Source organism: Antrostomus carolinensis, unplaced genomic scaffold, assembly GCF_000700745.2.
Source record: "Antrostomus carolinensis isolate BGI_N321 unplaced genomic scaffold, ASM70074v2 scaffold18881, whole genome shotgun sequence".
In the NCBI taxonomy this organism is placed as follows: domain Eukaryota; kingdom Metazoa; phylum Chordata; class Aves; order Caprimulgiformes; family Caprimulgidae; genus Antrostomus; species Antrostomus carolinensis.
In genome coordinates this window covers 66,558-88,724 of record NW_010295029.1, presented here as the reverse complement: position 1 = coordinate 88,724, position 22,167 = coordinate 66,558, and the positions used below count along the sequence as shown (strand labels likewise).

The 22,167-nt window shown below is 37.2% G+C and overlaps 1 protein-coding gene across 1 annotated transcript in view; it reads left to right on the top strand.

Moving 5' to 3' along the window:
* Nucleotides 1–1,818: 1,818 nt before the first annotated feature.
* Nucleotides 1,819–22,167, top strand: part of TBC1D1 (TBC1 domain family member 1) — a 57,741-nt gene continuing 37,392 nt past the window's right edge. Inside the window, exons 1-9 of the mRNA XM_010177845.1 lie at nt 1,819–2,346; nt 5,387–5,476; nt 9,277–9,381; nt 10,047–10,179; nt 11,614–11,705; nt 13,307–13,444; nt 15,614–15,706; nt 17,843–17,929; nt 19,628–19,878. Coding sequence (XP_010176147.1) covers nt 2,335–2,346; nt 5,387–5,476; nt 9,277–9,381; nt 10,047–10,179; nt 11,614–11,705; nt 13,307–13,444; nt 15,614–15,706; nt 17,843–17,929; nt 19,628–19,878 — 1,001 coding nt within the window. The 5' untranslated portion in view covers nt 1,819–2,334. The remainder of the gene's footprint in view (nt 2,347–5,386; nt 5,477–9,276; nt 9,382–10,046; nt 10,180–11,613; nt 11,706–13,306; nt 13,445–15,613; nt 15,707–17,842; nt 17,930–19,627; nt 19,879–22,167) is intronic.

Genomic DNA, 22,167 nt, shown 5'->3' with positions numbered 1-22,167 from the left:
GCAGTTGCAGCTTGAAATACGGGTGGAATAAAGTTTTATGTTTCCCTGTCATCCTGATACGTTATAGAACTAAAAATTGGTTCTTTGAAGGAGTATTAGTTAAATAAAACCAAGGTGCACCTTGAGCTCACTGTGGAGCAAATGCGTATCACTTGAGGTTACAAGGCTTCTTTATACCTTTATGTTCTTGTATATAATTAAAAAGTTAGGCAGGAAGCTGCCCGAGCTGAAGGCTTTCCCACTGGTTTATGACATAGCTGAGAACAGACTTGAGAAGTCATGACCCTGCTTTTCTTACCTCTTCCCCATTATCTTTGCTGAGTGATTAGCTGATGACTCATGCCTTGTGCTCAAGGGTGAAGTAATGCTTCCTGAGTTGTCTTATTTATTTTGTAATCTGTTACTTATTGTCTTAAATCCACTAGCTATATGTGTATGTGGGTAGATCTGTCTGTCTCTCCATATCTATATGTCTGTGTTTCTTTGTCTATAAAAAGAAAACTGTTGAGGTCTTTATGAGCACCCAGAATAAAACCATTCAGTTTTCACTGTTCAATCTCCCCCCCAAGTCCTTTGCATTGGTTTATGTACATTATTGCATTTTGCTTAAGCATTAGATAACCATAGAAGTGTCTGAAAAAGACAGAGGTCGTGTCTCCAAAGCATTCTTTAGGTTTAGGGATGCGTTTCTCATAGGGGAGATGGTTCTTCTGGGCTGCTGTTTCAGTCTACTGCTCCCAGACCTCTTTATGTACTATCTACAACCAAATACTTGTAAGTAAGCAAGCTCCAATTGATGCTTGACAGAGGAAATTTGTTTTGTCAGGGACCTGGCACACTTAGCACGGATTTTTCTCAAATTAATTCGGGGAAATTAAAAAGTTGGCAGAATGATCTGCTGTAATCATAGATGGTGGCCCCGCATTTGTCATTACGGCGGCAGCACAGGCTGCAGAAGAACCTTAATCTCCTAGGCCAGTCAGAGCAGTGGGGTGTAACCAAGCACCGGCCTTGCAGCAGCTTTGCAGATAGCATATGTGTGTTCCTACCTTATAACCATGTCAGAAACTGTGACCAGTTACTGTTACTTAAAATATATCAGATGGTAGTTTGGGTTTTGTTTATATTTACATCTGTGGACTGTAGCAGACTGCTCTCTCACACAAATGCAAGTGATACTGTATGAGGAAATAATACTATTTGAGAGTGTAACCTAGGATAGTGGAATAAAAATGAACATCTAAAATAATGAATAACTTTATTTAAAAAACATAGCTATTTACAGTTTAAAAAAAAAGCCAAACTGCCATAAACAACGTATGCTATTATGAAGGTGAAGGCAAATTTACAAGAGACTCATTAATCTACATGACATGAATGCTTGAGTAGGAGAAGGGAGTGAAAAATAACAGAGATTAAATAACTTTCCCAATTAATTAGTCTGTGGCTCCTCTTACGCTTTCTGAAGTATTTTTATCTTTCATTTTGTGTTTGCATTTGTCATGTTATACTGGTTTCTTCAGGTGCAAAAGTTTTACTAAGAACACAGAACATTACAAGAGACAAAGCTCTTTTGATGAAGTATTGATGACGGTGAACTCCTGGCAGGGAGACAAATGAGTAATTAATCTGGTCAGTGTTTAACTTTTATAATGCATCTGTTGGACAAATACAGGATCACTTCAACTGGTCTTTCAGAAAACAAAACTAAATTGCAGAAAAATAACAGGGAGGGAGCACCTCTCAGTGTTGCAACTTGTTTGTCATGAAGCATTAGATGCTAATGTTGTGTATATTTTCCCCCTCCTGTAGGTGCCTGAGATTATAAGCTCGATTCGACAAGCTGGGAAAATTGCTCGTCAAGAAGAGTTTCAGAATAATCTCTCAGATGTTGAAGACCCTTTTGCCAAAAAGTTTGAGGTGCTGTTCTGTGGACGGGTGACAGTAGCACATAAAAATGCACCTCCAGCACTCATAGATGAATGCATTGAGAAATTTAATCGTGCAAGTTGTACAAAAAAATCAGATTTCAACTCATCATCCCAACAACATGAAACTGCCAATAACTTTGGAGGCTTCTCTTTCAGCAACAAATTTCGGTCTGTCTTCCAGCCCTTGGTCAGTGAAGAGGAGGAGAAAAGACCAATTAGGAAATCCTTTTCTCAGCCTGGGCTTCGTTCCTTTGCTTCTAAGAAGGATTTGCAAGAGGGAAGCCATAGGAGTAACAGCTTTGTCAGGTCTTTTGAAGAAGATGCAATTTCACTGAACCTAAAAAGTCAACTTATCTATGGACACAGTGTTGTGCAGCCAACAGACATTGCAGAAAACCGGACAATGTTGTTTACGGTAAAACAAGATTTGCAGCTTTTGGTGGCATTTTCACATCTTGGAGTTTGGAGTGGCAAACACCAAAGCAGATGTTCTGTACAGATGGCACTTACTTCTTTAATAACTTAATTGCAATTACCAGATCTTAACTTAAGCTTGTCTATTTCTCTAGAAAGCATTACCAGTCAGTGTAAATTGTTTTATGTAGTCAAAATAAGTTTATATGAAATAGTTTAAAACAGCACTACCTGAAAAACTGGGCTTCTAAAGACAGGTTTCAGAAAGCCATAGCAGGTTACTAGTAGTTATACAATAGCAAAATGGTCTGTACAATTACGATAACTACTAATAGCAGAACTAAATTTCCAGGTGAATGAGTTCCCTGTAACCAGAGCAGAAGGATCAAACCATGACTAGGGGCTAGTAGACTTTTATGTCCCATGATAAACATTCATGAAGATGTTCCTGCTGACAACATGTCTGTATAATGATGGAGTAGCGTAGTAACTTCCTAGGCTACTCCACACCTGCCTTTACTCCTGTCCTGCTTTGGGTGTCTAGCAGTGCCTTTGCCTTGATAGGTGAGCAGCAAAAGTATTTTTCAAGACCTGAAAAACAAGTAAGGAATGTGCTATTTGCTCCTCTCGTAATCCTTATGATGGAGAAGTTATATTTTATATATCTTGTATCTTATTAACACAATGCAAACTTGGAACTGATATTACAATGGCTGGCCATCGTAAGGTCATCTTGGATCTGTCAGGTGCTGTTGGGGCTGGGAGTTTTTAAGGACAGTAACAGAGTGGAGCGGGTGCAGTTACAGCAGGTTTTTTGGACAGGGGAAAAAGAAGTACTGCTTTAAGAAAAACTACCAAAGTGTTATGTCTGTAAAAAGTAACACACAGAAGGAGGTGTAGTTAGCTATAACTGATTTAAAACTTCAGTTTAGGCTTGCCTCAGAGAGAGAAGTGGAAGAAGATGAAGGGAAATTTTGTGCCCCTGTAAAAACAGTTCCTTCTTCCCCTAAGCACTTATTTCATGCATATAATATAAATATCTTTATAATAATGCCTAATTTTTAAACAAATCCTGATTCCATTATTAATTTATGGCATATATTTTAGAGATAGAGAGACTATAGATGGACTGCTGGGGTCCAGATCCTCTTACTCCAGTGAGTGCATCTTTAATTTTTATTCAGTCAGTGGCAGCAGTTCTCAAAGACACGTGTAGCTTCAGCCTGAATATAGCATCAGTCACCTGCTGACAGGCTCATTTCCAAATTGTGGGGCTCTGCTGATTTGGTTTTCTATCCCAGGCTTTTTGCCTGGGAAAATATCATTTGGTATGCACAGTTGTATTATTTTGCCATTCAGTCATTCTAAATTCAGCTGAATATAAGGAAGTGAAGTAACTGTGGTTTGTGCCTCCAGCTCAAGGCTCGTGGCAGAGCTGATTTTGTTGGTTAGCTGTGTCCTGTCTTCAGCAGGTTCTAAATAACAGTATGCATGCAATGTACACAGGTCTTCATCAATTTGTGTGTGGCTGCATGTAAGTAATTTTACATCCAGAGGAAAAAAATTGTTTGTATTTTCTCAGTTAAAGTTCTTGGATTTTCCCCAGGACTGCAGTAGAGGCTGTTTGGTGTATGAGGTGTGAAAAATGTTTAGATGAGTTATCTGCTGACTTTCCTCACCTGGTTCAGACAGTCCTGACTTTTGTATCTCTTCCTGAAGAACTGCTTTCCTAGCAAATGTCTTACAATTTTGGTGTTTTTATTTTTAGGCTTTTCTCCTGGCTGTATTTTTCAGGGGCAGGGGGAAAAGGGGTGTATTGGGGTTTTTTCCCCCACCTTGTTCAGTTGGCATCAAATTATCCCTGCTGTCCTGGGACCAAGTGTGAAAGGAGTATGTGGGGCTGAGCTAAGAAGGAGCCTCCTCCTGCAAGGAGCAGGGAGAGGAAGGTAGCAGCAAGCAGGAGGAGGCTGCTGAGTGGGTGTTGGAAGGAATAACCCCATGAACATGTTTGAGGTCAGCACCAGGGACAATGCAAGGAAACCAGCAGGTAGTTGGGGAAAATCATTGTGACCAGCTGAAGTGAAAGAAGAGGTGGAAGGTGAATGCACAGGACCATTTTTAGACACACAAAGGTGGAACATCTCACTTGATCCATTCACACACAGGATCCCCCCCTTTCCCCTTCCTTAAGAAATGACAGGTATATTGGTGCTGGTTTTAGGTGTGTCTTTTGGGATCTGAAGCTTCCGCAGGTTTGTCTAAGTCATGCTCGTGAATGGATCCAGATTCCTCCCATCTTCCCTAAAATCTGATAAGAAACTTGTCCTTAGCAGACTTTCTGATGTTCTAGAAACTGCGAGGAATTTAAATTATCTGTTAAAATGTTACAAAGACACTGCCAGAAGCTGAAATATTGAAAACGATAGTTTCACCTTAAAAATGCTCTTTGCCCATCAAAAGTTAGCATCAGCTTTTGGGTAAATGCTGAACAAATGGCCTACAGATTAAATTAAGTTAGAGAATATGCTCCAGTAAACTCATTTGTATAGCCTGAGTAGAAAGCTTTTAAATTAAATGCCATGTGTGTCGTAAATAAACAAAACTCTAAAAAAACAGTTAGGTGGAATACAGGTAGAGTTATACTCTTGGATTTAAATTTTGGGACAGTTTCATTAAGTAGCTTTTGGGACTGTGGTATGTGCCAAGACTGCAGAAAATAAGAAAAGGGAGTGTGAGTGATTTTTCTCAGTGCAAAGTAAGTTACTTGTGGTATGATATTACTCTCATCTAATTAAACACTATTCACAGCCTACTTTCTCAAAGGTGAAACTAGATCTCAATTCAGTAATGTGTGGAGCTCTGAATGCCAAATCAATGTTGTTTCAGTATTCTTTTTCTCTGGTAATAATACCCTAATTGGTCTAAACATACAGAAAAAAATAAAATATTGAGATTTATGTCCAGGAAACATTTTTATAGCAAGACAAAAGGAAGTGTAATGTTACTTGTTATCACCTTGCTATTTATTTTGCTCTTTTTAGATTGGCCAGTCTGAAGTTTACCTTATCAGTCCTGACACAAAAAAAGTAGCAATTGAAAAAAGCTTTAAAGAAATATCCTTTTGTTCTCAGGTAAGATTATAGTGTATTCTTTCTATCTCTTTTTGTTTAAATAGTCTCCACTTGTGAATGCTCAGGTACTCCTCTCTCCTAGCATTTCAAATGGATTCTCACCCCAGAGGTTTCAGTAATTACTATTGACAAGTTGCTAGTTAATCAGTAATTTTGTAAAACTGTAATTTTTTTCTCTTGCTTTGCATTGTAATTTCTGAAATAAAGAGTGTGTTGTGTGCGGTGGATGAATAATGTGGGCCAGAAGGAACACCCTGGTCAGGTCTGGTTTGAAATTTCAGCAGGCATGATTCACAGTTGTGTAAATCTGGGGTTCTCTGAGCCATCTTTTTAAAGAAGTGATAATGAAAGGAGAAAAATGATATGTGTTATCTGAAGAATAATTCAAAAATACTATTTTTTAAGAGTATAGGTTACATGGGTGAAAAAGAAGACAACCCTCTGCCATACAGAGGCATTGTGTGTTGTGCACTGACAGCAAGCATGTTTCAGAGCCTCCTCATTCACTATTAATCCCTGTTCCTTGTGCCACAGAGTTTGCTTCCCTGTCCTTCTGCCTCTCATTTTTGTGGCTCTGACTTTGATTTTGCATGGAGTACGTGAGGGTACGATTTACCTAATGACTTCTTTCGAGTGGTGATATTTAACAAGAGATGCAGCTTACACACGTGAAGGAAGACGCAGTAATGACGTTGCATAGGTTACACAGGCGTGTGAGTCACACTCAGCTCCTGCAGTGGCTCAGTGGTGTGAGGGCAGAGTAGTCACCGACACATCAAGGACATGGGACAGCTCAGGCGGTTCCAGCGCTCCGGTGTGGGCAGCTGCGCTAACTGCTGGCGAGTCCCGGGTACAGGAGCCGAGGACGTTCCCTTGAGAGTTGCGCAGATACCACCCTGCAGACCGAAATGACTGTTCGTAACAACGTTTCACAGACCCGTTGGTTTTGTTAACTGAAGAGTGTCATGATGCAGGCATTTGTCTTTCAGTAGCCATTTTCTGTTCTGCAGGGCATTATTTACATTTAGTTTGTCTGTGTACCAGATTTGATTCAGTTTAAGTGAATGGGGAAATTAAATTTAATTCATTAAACTAGGATAGAGTCCTTAGAGAACACTTAATTCCTTTAAAGCCTGTTAAAGGATCATTTTAGTTTAAACCTCTGAGAAATTAACCTGAACTATAATTATATAAATAAACTTATGAGGAATGAATGTTCCCAGTAGTTTAACTGAAAATCCACCCTGAATTAAACCAATGCAATGCTTGTTTGTACTGTGGGGCTTTAGTGAGAGTAAGACCTAGTATACCAGGATGTGAATTTTGCCACTCTTTCTGGCACTAGGAACTATGTTGCACTTGGTTTACTTCGTAGTACAGGTCTGCTCAGTGCATCACAGGTTTTGGTCTTAATGATATTGGGGAAAAACGTTTGGGTTTTTTGCAGGTTTTTTTGTGGGGGTTTTTGTTTTGTTTTGTTTTTTGCAGTATGTTTATTTGCCCATTTTTAAATAGAAGGAATATGATTTGCTGTTATATGCTTCTAGCTTCTTTTTTCATAAATGTTTTTTTTAATTTGATGAGGATAGCTTTCATCACTAAACATACAGGTAGCTGTTCTGAAAATTTCAGAGTAAACATAGTAATTTACTAGTAGCAGTAAACTACATGGTAGTTTCAGTAGTTTGCATGTTGTCAGATCAAGAGCTTTGAAGAGAACTCCTTGATGATAGAAAAATCTTTTTCCTCATGTTCCTTAGGCTGTCTCCTTAGGCAGCAGCTGGTTATGTAGACTTTGTGACTTGCCCTGAAGGTCAGTAGACGATCGTGCTCCTCAGAGCAGTAGGAGCAAGATTCTGATTGAATTCTCTCCTCCCGTCTGAAGAACGTGCTACTGGGCAGATGTTACGTCAGTTGGACAGGTGTTGGTATTGGGGTACAGAGGGCTTTTCCCACCAAGTATACGCGTTTCAGAAGACTTGACAGAATGATATTATACGCTCATCTTGGTCATACAAGAACTTTAATAATCTTTTCTTGAAGGCCCTGGAGTTAAATTATAAGGGAGATCGGAATCAGTACTTAATTTTCAGAATGCCAAATCTGTCACTGAGATATTATATGGCAGAAAGAATTATGTGGTCCTGGGGCAGTTTCTGAATTAGCTAATCTGAAACAGCTAAGAGTGTTTGCCAACTCCTAGTACCTTGCAGTTTTGTGGGTAGGGCCATGATCCCAGCTGGCCTCCCTCCTCTGTAGCAGTTGGATTTTTCAGGAGAAGGAATGGGCTTTCAGAAGAACATGGACTGTGAGGTTGGAGAGGGGGCCCAGCATGTTCTGTCCACAGCTCTGATGTGGATGATGGAGGTAGAGAGTCTGAGTTGCATCAAGCCTGTTCTTGCTTTATCACATAACTGACTCCTAAAATGCTTAGCCTGGACATCCAGTGGAGTTAGAGTTGGGGAAGCTGCAGATTTTACATGAATGTCCTTCTGATCTTTTTATTCTCATGGCATATTAGTGCCTGATGTTATCTATGTATAATTGTTACACCCCAGCAAACTAGGTATCTCCATATACGTTAAATTACTTTCCTTCATTCAGCTGGCATGCTCTGAAGCTTTATTGTTAGTATTTTGAACAATAAGACAGCACTGTTTGTATTGCTTAAGGATATCTGATGCTATAACATGTTCTTTTTTGGGACACCTGGCCATTCTGTTTTATAGGAGTATTCACTTTTTATACTTTTTAAATGCTTTTAAAAATATTTTTTTCATGATAAAAAGACAAAGAGAATATTCATTGATTCTTGCTGTGTTAACAAGGAAAAGCAAAAAAAACCCAAAACCCAATACAAAAGTCCTTTTTGGCATCTTCACATTGTTTAAATTTCACTGAAATTTCTGATTTACTGTTATTCATCCTTATGATTTTTCATACAATAGTTTAGTGCCTCTCTTTGCCCAAATTTAATATTGTTGTGCCATGACAACTAGAAGGTAGTAAAATGGTCCTGAGAGTAATTTAATTTCTATAAACAGGCACTACCACTGTGCACGTAATTCATCATCATAAGCTGGTTTGGTTTTTTTCCCCGCTAACCGAGAATGGTGCACTGAGGAGACATACACTGGGATCACCCAGCTCTACTCACGTGAAAGTCTTTTCATAAAAGAAAAAAATTCCCAGCAATTAAAAAACCTTCTTAGCATTTTACCAGGATGTATTGTTTATCTACTGTTGTAAGTAGATTGTTCCTGGATTTGCATGCCTTTTAGGAGAAATAAATGCTTCCATGAGTGATCTTTTAGTAATATATTTAACCATTTTCATTTTTTAACTAACCAAGCTTTTCTTTAGATGAAAAAAAAAAATGTTTATCCATTTTTCACTATTGCTTTGATTTGCTCTTACAAATGTAAAGCAATTATTGACCACTTAAGCAAAAAAGAAAAACAGAACAAGCTTTTTTAACCCTGGTGTTTCCAATATTGAGTAAAATACATCTTGCATAGTATTTGTTCATCTCTGTAAGTGTTTTCCAATGGAACTATTATCATTCAGTCATTAAAAATAAAAACAAGAACAACAAATAAACTCTTATTTAAGTGAAATTTAAAAGATTCATGAAGTAATAGGTTGCATAACAGAATAGGTTTTTAATGGCCAGCTGTAACAGGTACATGACTTATCTGTAATGCTGTTGGGCCTTTCAGGCTTTTGTTATTTGGAAAAATAGAGATATAAAACATTGAAAGTAAATATGACTGCTTCATTACTGTTGTTTTTTTTGCTAGGGAATTAGACATGTGGATCACTTTGGGTTCATCTGCAGAGAGTCTTCAGAAAACGGAGGCTTCCACTTTGTTTGCTACGTGTTTCAGTGTACAGATGAAGCACTGGTAAGTGAAGGAAAGAAGAGCCCAGTAGAGTATTAGGCCCTTCTCTTGCTCCATGTTCTGTGTTTTGCTGAAAGTATTCAAATCCTACTCCACTCAGAAATATAATTATTTCAAAAATGTAACTAACATAGCACTCTGTAAAGGAACTTTTAATTTCTGTTGAAGGCAGAGATTAAAATCCTCTTTAAAATCCAATAAAACTTCCTTTCATTGCACGAAGTTAGACTGTATGTCTCTGTTTTTGGAAGAGAGTTTTTCCATAGTCTTACCTGTTCAGAAAATCAGGACTACACTGCTGTGCTCTAGGTCAGGCCAGTGCGTCACAACTGCAGTAAGCTTTTTTTTTATCAGAGACAAGAAAAGGTTTCTAGATAGACTAGTCTTACCTGTTCAGAAAATCAGGACTACATCAGAGACAAGAAAAGGTTTCTAGATAGATGTAGTAGCTTTTATTAGAGCACAGTAATAAAATTGGGTGGCCTGGAAGAGATATGACTTCATTATGAGTTTTGTCTTGCTTGTGTGTTTGTGTGCAGAAATGGCACAATCATAAGCACATTTCCAAACAAGCCTCAGTATCATTCTAAAAGATTGTTGTGTGTTAAGGAAAACAGAAGCTCAGTGCAGGAATGAAATTCTGTTCTTTTGTACTCTATTCATTTCAGGTTGATGAAATCATGATGACATTGAAACAGGCTTTTACCGTAGCTGCTGTGCAACAAACTTCCAAGGCACAGACCCAGCTCTGTGAAGGATGTCCTATGCAAAGCTTGCATAAACTCTGTGAAAAGATAGAAGGTGAGGTTTAAGGAAATTTCTTGTCGAATAGTTTTTCTGACAGTTCTACTGCAGGACAATCTTACATGTGAAACTCTAAGGCAACAGATGCTTAAAAAGACCTTGGCACTTGAGATGGAGGGTTGAGAGACAGTCTTTTTATTTAGAGGACTGCGATGTCGAGTTATCTATAAGTTAATAAGAATTTTCTAACAAAAGGTAAGCTCCTTTCTTGTATTTTAGTTGAATTTTTGAAAACTAATTAGGAGTCTAATGTTACTAAATTACAGCTAGCTTGGTTCTATTAGCTGTATAAATGCAGAGGACTGTAGATAAGGAACTTCTCAAGAATATATGGTGCAATAGCTATGACCTGCTGTCCTATTGAATCCACTTGGATACTGACATTACACCACCACTAAACATGAACCGAACAGTGTGCTTTTAATATGTGTGTTTGTGGTGTTGATCTGTGCTCCTTCATGAAAATGCAGCAGTTAGAATTGTAGGTGTTGACCAGAAAACAAATTCAAGACAAAAAACCAAAAAAAGTCTTTGCATTTCAGCAAATTTCACAGTTAGGTTTTGTTCATTTAAGTGATGTCTGGGGTGAATAAAGGGCAACAGCAGCTTGTCAGATCACGTGACAGTAGCTTGTTGGACTAAAACCTATCTAGTATTAATTTGATGAAACTGGAGAACTTCCAAAACTACTTTTCACTCTATTCTGGTCTTCATCTAACTGTGAATTTTGAGAAATTTCTTAAAGGCAAATGATTCTTAATGCTTTTAATCATGCCATCTGGTTAATCTTATTGTCTGTTTCTGAAGGAGAAATGCCATGATCAGAAACTGAAGTACAAAATACTATTGATAGTTTGCTATTTTTCCACAGAAAATAGAGGAAAGGAGTTTAATCCAGGATGAGAGCAGAAAAAAATAATCTGAATAACAGGGTAGTCTGCTTTAGACTGTCAGTAAATGTTTTCAGCAAAAGACAAAGCAAGAAATTCACTGACATGCAATAAATTTACTGTTTTTCAGAAGACACCAAGGCATACAAATTGGAGAAAATAAATGGAAATTATATTTATACCACAAGCAAAATGCAAGCAGTACTACATAAATCACCAACAAAGCAGTATGCTAAAATGCAGTAGATTGTGGGTTTATTTTATCTTGTGTGATAATGGAATCTTCAGCTAAGGGTATAATCCTGGTCTGTGCTCAGTAAATCTCCTTGTTGCAGAGTTCATGTCCCTCAATTTAAAGACATGAGTTCAGCAGTAGCTTTAAATTAACCTAGAGTTCTTTCTTATGCTGTTATGAAATCAGTGCAATGGATCAGCTCAAATAACTGACGAACTTTGGCTTAAATAGTGTGCATATTTATACAATTGGTTAATTCTGGCAAATTTGACCCTGTGATTTGTTCTTTTTTGTTCCTCTTGGTAGGGTTACACCCTTCTAAGACTAAATTAGAACTACAAAAGCATCTAACAACACTAAATAACCAGGAGCAGGCCTCTATTTTTGAAGAGGTTAAGGTAAGCTGTCTGTTTCCTACAAGATCTTAAAGCAATTGATGTTTTTTGCTAACATCAATGTGAAGCACCAAAGTTATTTTCATTTTTTTGTAAATTATTCATCATCTTTGTTTAATAGACCATTAGTCACCTTGTGCTTTAATTTCAATACCATTATTTTTCTAGAGCTCTTAAAAACTTGTCTTTTATGAAAATGGTTTATTTTACTAATTTTTCTTCCTCTAATACTACTTGTTTTCCATGAAAATGTTGACTCTCACGGAGTAAAACTGTACACGTTTTTTGGGTGAAGGCAGTAACTTGTACTGTGAGAACATTCAACTGTTACTTTTACCAAACCAAATTACTGTAACATTCCTAGATCAGAAAATTTCCTGCCTAAAATTTACTTTAGATCTTAATACTTGTCAAACTAACTAAAAATTTTAATTTTTTGTCTTCTGAATGAAATCCATTTTCGCACAGAGGAAAGCATTACTGGATTTAAGACAGATGATGAACATTATAGAAAATATCACTGGGCTTGGCACACAAAGATTAGGAAACTTCAGACTTTTTAAAAAATAATGCTTCCTTCCTCTCTTGAGTCATTTCAGTCTCTTTGTGTGTTACCATGTGGCAGTTTATCATCCAGTACCAAATTTGGAATTTACTCTGTGGGAGCGATTCCATGAGCTAAGTAATTTCTTGGTATACAGCAGCTAGTTGGCACTGTTGCCTTTTAGTATTCTGCACACATTTTAATGGTCTAAAGCTTCTAGTAGTCACAGGAAACTGTTAATTGCTTCTGGTGAGAGTCTGCAAATGATTAATGTGATAAAACCAAGGGCCAAGTATGCCTTTTTCAGCTAATTTTTTAAGTTGAACTGCGTGAAATTTTAGTTGTTGTTCCATATGTTGTAACCATAATTTGCATTTTTAGATAACTATCTTTCTAAGGGTATTTTTATTCTTCTGGTATGCTACCCTGGCATTAGTTAATTCATGCTCTAATCCTCTAAATTACATCAATAGGCTTGAAACAGTATATGCTTTTTAAAAGTTAGCTTTCTGGGATTAAATTCTATAGTAAATTGTTTTAAAAACATTTTCTCTTACAATAATTCAGATCTAAATAGAATGCAGCAGAGATAAATATGTTCACCTTGTGCACTACTTTTAAAATACCTATATCATTTCCCAAAAATGAAATGCCCAATGAGAAGGATTTCTAGGAGAAGGGGTTTGCATCATAACTGCAAGACAGTACTTCATGTGTGCTACAAACTCAGAACTATCGTGTTTTGTTTTACTTTACATCAAAAGCAAATTGGCAAAAATATTCTTTTAAGTCTTTATTTGCTCGTGGCAATTTGATACTTCTACAATTGTTCTTCGTCTTTCATGTAAATTCTGTCCTGTATGAAGTGAGGTCAAGTGTTTCTTTGCCTGTGTTGCTGCTTTGCCTGGGACACTGGTGTCCTCTGGTGGACTGGAGTAGTAGCATTAACCAAGTTAAACTTGTTCTTACACTAACAACGTATCGATAGTGACAAAATTGAGTGTTTGCTAACTGTTATACAAATGTATAATTACTGTGCTTGTGGTGTTTTCAATTAAAGAAATTAAGACCAAGAAATGATCAAAAAGAGAATGAGTTGGTTATCTCTGTTTTGAGAAACATATATGAAGAAAAACAGAAGGACCATGTTCATGTTGGAGAAGCAAAACAGGTAAGTAAACATTCAGTTTTAGTTCATGTAAGGAGGAGCCAGGAAAAAAATCTTCCATTCCATTTTTATATCGTTCCAAAGGCAAATTTCCATCACTGGCATTTGGAACTTCAAACTATAGGCAGTGGTGAATGCTGATTTTGGTTATGATTCATGGGCTATTGTCATGAGCCAAAACAGGCATATCTCAGATTTTGAGGTACGTGGTACAATCTGATTTCAGGCCTGGGAGACAAAGGTGCAGACAAGGTAGACCGCTGATTTGCTTGTTTCTTTCTTCTCACTGCAATGAAAATTCAATGTATGTGAGATAATATATAATGAATTTGTAGTTGCTTTCTTCTGATCTGTGGCATTTGCCATCCCACAGTCTGTCTGTGCAAGTCAGTGTCCTGACAACACATTGGATTTGATGAAGACTATTACATTTACTTGAGAGCTGGAAGTTATTTCTTGTGTACACACCACCATCTGAAGTGGCCTCAAGGAGGAGTAGCTGAGGTGGACTGCTGCAGAAACAGCAGCAGAGACTGTCATCCATTCCCAAAGAGCTGGGCTGCTTCTCATTCTGTATCAGGTTGCATCAGTGCTGTTTAACTGGCTATTTATACAGCACAGTTAAGATTTTTCAAAAAGGATGAGTGATTTTTGGGTGCCTTGGTTTGTGACTAACTAACTTGAGACACCTCGAGGAGGTCTGTATTTAAAAGAGGATCAGCACCCATTCTCTGGAAACTTCTAGTTATTTGACCCTTTTAAAAGTCCCGTCTGTCCCACCAGTGCTGGCCGGTGATTCGATTGTGATGACTGCTGGTGGCCATTTGTGATGTAAACTAGCAAATGAATGTATGAAGAGTAATTAGACCCCTGAAGAAATTGGGGAAATAGCAGCAAGTGTTCATTTACTATTTGTTTGCTTTGTTAATCTCTTCTCCTTTTATGGCTTACTGGCTAGTTATTGAGCTCCCTGCAAAAGCAGGAAGAAAACTTTGCATATTTCGTTCTCTGATTTCTTGTCTTGAACATCTCAACAGAAATACATTTTTAAGAAAAAAGCATTGTAGTTATGGCAGGAAGAAACGTTGCCTGAGTTCCTGTATCATCATGCTTGAAATATTTTTGTTTGGTCTAATGTCAGCTGATTGTCAAATAGTTTTCAGTCACAAATGGCTTGGATATACAAAGCAAGATAATATCTTAATATTATATTCAGTGTGATTTGAAAATTCCTAAGGCCTGCTGCAGTCAGTTTGCTCAGTTCCTGGAGCCAAAATTGGTTAGTCTGACACTTGCAAAGATGCCAGTGCTCTAAGAACAGTGTTGGCTTTCCCTCAGTCCATCATTTGTCTTAGCATAGCATTTTATATTTACTCTGATATTTTATCTCCAGAGCTGTGTAATAGCAGATACCTTTGAACATGTACTCTGGCAGTGTTATTTGTCTCGGTAATCATTAACATGACATCTGGATATCCCTGTTCCCTTCTTTTCTGGATAGGTATTCACTTTCATGCTTTTAAACAGTTTTTTTGGAGGGATTTTAATATTTAAATCAGGGAAGGAAAAAGGTGAAATGTGTTCCTAGTACCTGGATCTTATTTAACAAAAATTACCTTCAAAATGAGTGTCTTTTCATAAGAATGTAGTAACAGGCAGCATCTGTGGAAGTGTTCCTACTGGTGAAATATATAGAAGAATTAGACATCTTCTTGGCCTTTAGAAAGCACCATTTTAATATAATGGAGACACTTGAGAATTCTTGTTAATTATGAGCTTCACAAATTTTGATTAATTTCTTGGCTGAAGAAAAATAAATCCATCAGAAATCTCTAATCTATTACACTTAAACATTTAGAATTTGTACAATTGTACTTTGGCATTAAAGAAAATATGTTGAAACGGCCATAAATCCCTATCAAAATAGCAATTCTTTTGAAGCATGCTACTACACTCAATACATTTTCTTTAAGAGATTTCCTGGTCTTATATTAGGATAGTTTGTTAAACTTCAATACAAATATCAATAGAGAAAAAGGCATGAAAAGCCAAGGACACCAGGAGAAAATACTGATTCAGGTTACGGAAATATTCAGACTGTTCACTGAGATTCTGCTCCATGCTGTTGAATATTTCACATTTATATTTTTTAAACCCTTGCAGACTTCGCAACCCCCTGCTGAGAATGCTGTAAGTGAGGTGCCAAGCAGTGCTCCAAGGTTCAGATTAGATATGTTAAAGAACAAAGCAAAAAGATCTCTGACAGAATCATTTGAAAGTATTTTATCACGTGTAAGTATCTTCATGTTCATTGCCTCTGAATAGAATTTCATCATTTTATTTATTTTTGAATGATAGAAAAGTCACATTTGTTATCATTCCAGGTTGTAGCCAAGTGGTTATTAAAGGCACAAAAATATTTGAGTATACATGTTAGAAGAAGACGAAGCAGGGCTTTGGTAGAGAGAATACCAAGTCCTGTAAGAAGTGAACTAATTGATAGATAAGAAATAGTCTATTTCTAAAAAATTTTTTGAAAATTATTATGAAGTTGAACAGGAGAACTTCTGAAAAGTGACCATTGTTGTGTTTCTCTTTGGGATTTAGAAAAGTCAAGAACTAATTATAATTGCTCACTTCTCTTTATGTAGAAGGAAATTATTAGAGAACTGACTAAGCTTTCCTAATGAGATAGTATTTGTTAGTGACACAAAACTGATAAATAATAGGGCATCTGAACTTTTAAATGCTAGAGCTCATTTGAAGGCAGGGAGTGTAAGGAACTTCATAAGGCACTAAGAATATGAAGGCATTTTTTCAATATCACAGCAGGTAAAATTCTTTGTAAACGGTGTCTGGCAATGCCAATTAGTGGGAAAAACTTGAACTCCTATGTGATAGTGATCCCCAGGAAAACAGTGATCCCCAGGAACACGTCAGGAAAATGTTTATTATGAACAAATGGCTGAAAATATCTGCTGAAAGTATACAGCAGCAGTTAAGAAAACAAATAAGATCTCAAGTTGAAGCACTACTGAAATCTCCAGAATGTCTTCTCATTCAAATATTCTTTTTTTTGCACCTCATGGAAAAAGTTTGAGGAAAATAATAGGAGACTTGACAAGACTTCTGCTTGACAAAAGATTAAAAAAAACAGACCTTCTCCTTTTAAAAAAAAAAAAAAAAAAAAAAAAAGAGAGAGAGTTGTGACAGAATGCCAAACAACAAATACTAAGGAGCAAAAGTTGGGCTTTCTCACTCTCACCAGTAAACAGCTAAATTGAAGCAAGATCTAATACAATTTATTGGCTCATAGACATGCAAGTTATAGTGACAAAACTAGGCTTTCAGTGCTTATTTCAGACATGGTATCTAACGTTTTCCTTTGAAACACATGATGGCAAAAGCATGTTCTCCCTGTTATGATTATACATATAGAGAGGATTTTTAGTTGAATATGTCCCGTTATTACTTCCCAGCCAGCATTTCTAGAGTTCACCCCTGCTGTGGGTGTGTTTGGGATGTGAAACATAATGTTAATGTGGTTACACTAACTATAGTGGTTACTGTTCTGCTTTTTGCCAGTTTGTCCTGACTGGGGTAAGCTGTCCTCATGTGAGCTCAGCTGTATATTGGTTGCATTTTCATTGACTGTTTTAATGGAAATTCTTTATTTTGATCAGATCTGAGGCAAAACATTTTGTCTGAGCTTCAAGAATAGTCACTATTGGGAATAACTATAACATTTCATATTTTACCTGAAACCATTATTCAAAGAGAACATAAGCCTTAACTGCAGAGCATAAAAAAGTGATGCCATTTAAAGTTAGGAAGATACAAGTTCCGTAGTTGTGTTAGCATAAAAGAATCCGTCAGTAGGTTTCTTGTTATTTCTCTTGGTTATATAAAAATATTAGTCAAACAAATTATACATTAATATTGTTGAACAGATTATACAAAAATATTTAAGCTTTCTGATTTGTAGGCATTGAAATTATAATATCAGAAATTATGTTTTACCATGTATTAAATTTATGTTATTTTGAGTTCTTTGTAATAGATGGCCTTTTCATTTCTTTGTATCTTGGTAAGAAGTACCTAGTGTGAAGATTTCCTGTTTGGAATGCAGAAGGCACTTTAACAGTAGTTATAGTACATGTGTACAATATGTGATTATGTACATATTGTGGAAAGTACATAAATACACATGAGGATTCCTTAATTCCACAGGATCCTTTAAAATGTTAGTGACTGTCCTGAATGAAGCCTCTTATTTCTCACAGGGACAAAGGCTGTTCTTAAGCATTTCAGGAAATTAAATTTTATACTGTCTTTGAAAATTACAGATTCTGACTATGCTACACAAATCTCTTCTTGATATGCCCCATATATCATAATCTTAACTGCTGGTGTGCTTTATCTCTGCAGGGCAGTAAAGCCAGAGGTCCGCTGGACAGTTCTGGTGCTGGGGATTTGGACAGCTCCATATCCAGTACCTTAAGCAGCACAAGTAAAGTAAGTAAAGCCCTGAGCTGAATATACATACTTAGAAACTTGAGATAATATTCCCTGAAACAACTAGTCAGATGTGAAATGTGGTTACCAACTGCTCCTATAACTGTTCCGTTCTAACATCTGGCATTTTGTTTTGATTATTTCTTGGGAGTAGACAAGCTAACTGATTGTGTGTGAAAAGAAATAAACCCCAGAACAGCCAAACACTATGGTAAGAACAGTTTCACAAAGTAGAGAGGGTAGGTGTGTCCTTTTCTTCCTACCTGTAAGAGTCCTGCTGCCATTTGCTGATCCATAGGGTGTGTTTTTATTCCTGTGCAGAGTCCCTCTGAGGGACTGCACTGATCCCTCATGGATCAGCCACTGCCTTTCCTTTTTTTTTTCCCTGTAGCTTGAAGCAATATTTAAGTCTGTGAGAATTTGCAAGTTGGTTACCCGAGTCATTTTTCATATATGTAATGTGTTAGAATGTGTGTGAGGCCTCTGAGGGCCAACTTGAACAAAGTAATTTCCCAGCTTACTATGGTAACTGAGATTTAGGATAAGAAATAGCAGTCACATGTCAGTACAATGGTGATGTGTAAGATACTGTAGAGTTTCACTGGAGGTTGCTGTACTTTTTGACAAGATGAGACAGACTCATAGTAAATCTGTGTTTCTGTTCTCCAGAAGTTTCAAGTTGCTTTCAGGCCTTTCACTCTGATCCCCAAGCTATAAAAAACAGCAGTGCAATTTGGTCTCCATTTGAATTCGAAGTGCCTTGTACTGTATATAAACATGTATTTTGTATGTATGTATCTTATCATATGAGTCTATATATGTGAAATAAACACATATAGTATCATCTGAATCTTGCAACAATGTGCAGCAAAACAAATGCAATAATTGCCATGCTGCTGATCCTGATTTGGTTAGTTTCAGCCCTGAAAGTACATACCATGAATGCAGGATTGCATTTGTAAGAAACATGAAGCTAAAAGAAGTGGAGTAATTTCCCCCTTTGTGTGGTCAGAAAGCTTTTAGTCTGAATAAAACAATATAAACAAACAGCACAGAAGAAGCCAGTCGTCTTCCCTGGAGGCAGCCTAGCACTCTGCAGACTTGGATACAGCTATTGATTCTCCTCTAGTGCCTAGTCACCGACAGGCTCCTGACTTCAAGTAATCAAGAGACTGCTCTTTCTGTTTATGTTTTTGAAAGAATGGCCAACTGCAGGAAACACATGAGGTGGGTAATGAAGAAAAATGCATGGTTTTGGACTGAAACAGGCATCTAGTCAGAGGATTAAAGTCCTTTGTGTGGATCTTCAGATAGACAAGAGGAGTATCATATTGTTAGATGGGGCACTAAATATACAGTGCTCTGAAATGCCACCCTTTTCATTGCTGTTACTGTTACCCAAACATGACCCATCTGTTGTGTTCTGACCCCATTTCTTCTGAGTTGTATTCAACATACTGTAAAATACAATTACTCTCAAAAGTATTTTTCTCTGTAAGATGGAAACTGTGATTTGTTGATCTAAATTATTAATAACAAAGACATAAAATATCGAAGATTCTTTCTTTGATCTATCATGATAAAAATGTACAGGTTTTGAAGCAGGTCTCTGCAGAATGTGAATAATGATATAGGACTGCAACCTAAAAGATCGATTCAAAATCCACATTTTGATAACCTTATTTTTTGCACTGCTAGGAACCACCATTGTGTGAAAAGGAGAAAGACAAACTTCCCACACTTCCTACAGAAAACGCTGTCAAGACCAGTGGATCAGTGGGTGATCTCTCCAGCGACGCAGATGATGCTCCTCTTGAGCAGTCTGCTACATTACCTCAGCAAAGCTTTCGGAGGCGAGCAAACACACTGAGTCACTTGCCAACAGCAAGCCAGGAATCTCTGGTACCTGTTGAAACATCACCGTCTGTTCCCCAGAGGAAACTTATGAGGTATCACTCAGTGAGCACAGAGACTCCTCACAAAAGAAAGTAAGACTTATTAAAAGCAGGCTATGATTTCGTTTGTTGAGGGCATATTTGGGGATGATAATTGCATACCAGGTATGTCCTCTTTAATGGATAAGAAAGGTGTCACAGCAGGGTGTGTGTCACACTTTGGAGATTTGTAGGTATTCTGTTTAAAAACACTTTTAGCCTCATGTGGAGCCGTGAGAGTGGAAACAATTTTGAAATTATCATCATAGGTGATGGAAGCCCAGATGGGACACAGGAAGTTGCTGAACAATTGGAAAAGATATATGGATCAGATAAAATAGGGGAGTAGGGGAGAGTAAACAGATAAACAGATCAGATAAAATAGAGGAGTAGCTCAGTAGGGGAGAGAAAACATGAGATGTGTAGTCCCACAGTATATGTCACAAAACTAAGTGTAAGCACAACATAGGATTGCTCCTAAAGGATTCAGTTACATTTTTGCAAGCAATAGTCATTAATTTTTGTTGTTTTGATCTATGAGCAGTATAAATAAATGCTACTTCTTGTTGTCTGTTTATAGAGAAAAATCCAGTAGCATTTGTGATGCTGAAAACCTTGCTAGTTGGTTAATTCATATGTGACTTTAAAAAACACAGGCAATTGACATAGATTGCCTAGTTATTGATAGAGGTGAGGCTCCTGTCTAGCTTTTCAGTGAGCCTGTGTAAATTTTACTTGCAAAAACAAGCTACTGCTTGCCTTTGTGCTAAGCCTTCAAGCTCTACTCCTTCATCCTCTACATCTCTAAAGTGTCCCCTTACCTTTGTGGCAATTTTTTTCCCTCCCTCTATCTGGCTTTTTCTAATTACTGTGGAAACATTTCTGTCTGAAGGCTTCTGTTCTACTGCCAAAACTGCTTGTTTACACAAGTTAGACAGTAGGAAATTTGTATGTGTTCCAGCTCATTTTTCCCTGCAGGACGCAGGGCAGTAACAAGCCTGGAACAGGTGATGACAGTGAAAATAAAAATTATGGTATTTGAAAGGAAACAGAACCTAGGTTGCCTTTTTGTCCCTTCTTTGAACCTTTTTAATTCTAAAATACTAGAATGTTTTTGTAGTGCAGTTTAGGACTTGTGTTGTTGGTCTGTTATCTTCGTGAGAGTTGCCTTGATGCTTGTAGCTGCTTGTTCAGTCAGTTCTTATCTTGCTATAGGAATGCAGCTAGAAATTAAGTATATTTTTCATTTCCTTGGTTATTTCTATTTGGGTTTGATCTTGTAATTTTTGGTAAGACCTGAGTGTGTCTGTTCCCTCACATAACTCAAACCAAAAAGAAATCACTGTTGCTTCCCTTTCATAGAAAATGTACAGAACCAGGGGAAATCGAAAACTTAGAAGAAAAGTATACTTAAAGTTCTCAAAAATCACTGGAATGATAGGCTTTTAACAGGTCTTCTACATTTTATGAGTGTTTTTTTAACAGCTTACCTCAATTCATAAATTGTTTCCAAAGTGTAAATAAATTCAGTTCTTCATATAGCATTTTACTTCTCATCCATTAGAACTCTTGATCATATGCCTGACTTTATCACAGAAACCGAAGGGAAGCACATATGAGGGAGAAGAAAGGGGTGTGTCAATTACAGTTTTTTGGGAGTTTAAATTTAATTGTCCTATGAAATGCCTTGCTGAAGCCTGTAAAGTGTGTATTTAGGACTTTGTTGATTGGGTAAAAATGTTCAGCTTCTTACAGTTACTGCATTAACTGTGAAAAACATGGGAAATGGCTCATTTGTATATGCCAGGTCCATTTCAAAGATTGGATAAGGGATTTGGCTTTTTTTCCCTCCCCCTCCTTTCCTCTCTTACTGTGTTTTGTTCTTTGTGCTACTTCAACTCCATCACTCTGATTGGAAACCCACTATACGGTTTGAACGCATCTGTCAGCGAATCTAAAAGTTCTTCTGGTCAACTTGCACGTTCTCCTGCTGTAGCTCGTCTTAGTCCCTCGGCCTCTTCACCCAACTTTTTTAAATATCTAAAGCATAATTCAAGTGGAGAACAAAGTGGGAATTTTGCACAAAAGAGGTGAGCTAGCACCTGTACATAGTTTGGGGTAGAGTTTGTTTTACCGTGTCATAAATATGAAGCTCTATATTGTAAATAATTAAATTTATTTAATATAGACCAAAGGTGATAGATTTTTATGGGAGGGGGAACTCTTTAACTGCTCTGCTACTGAATGTAGAGCTGCTACATACTTTTTTTTGTTTGTTATTATTATTACAGACACATGGACACT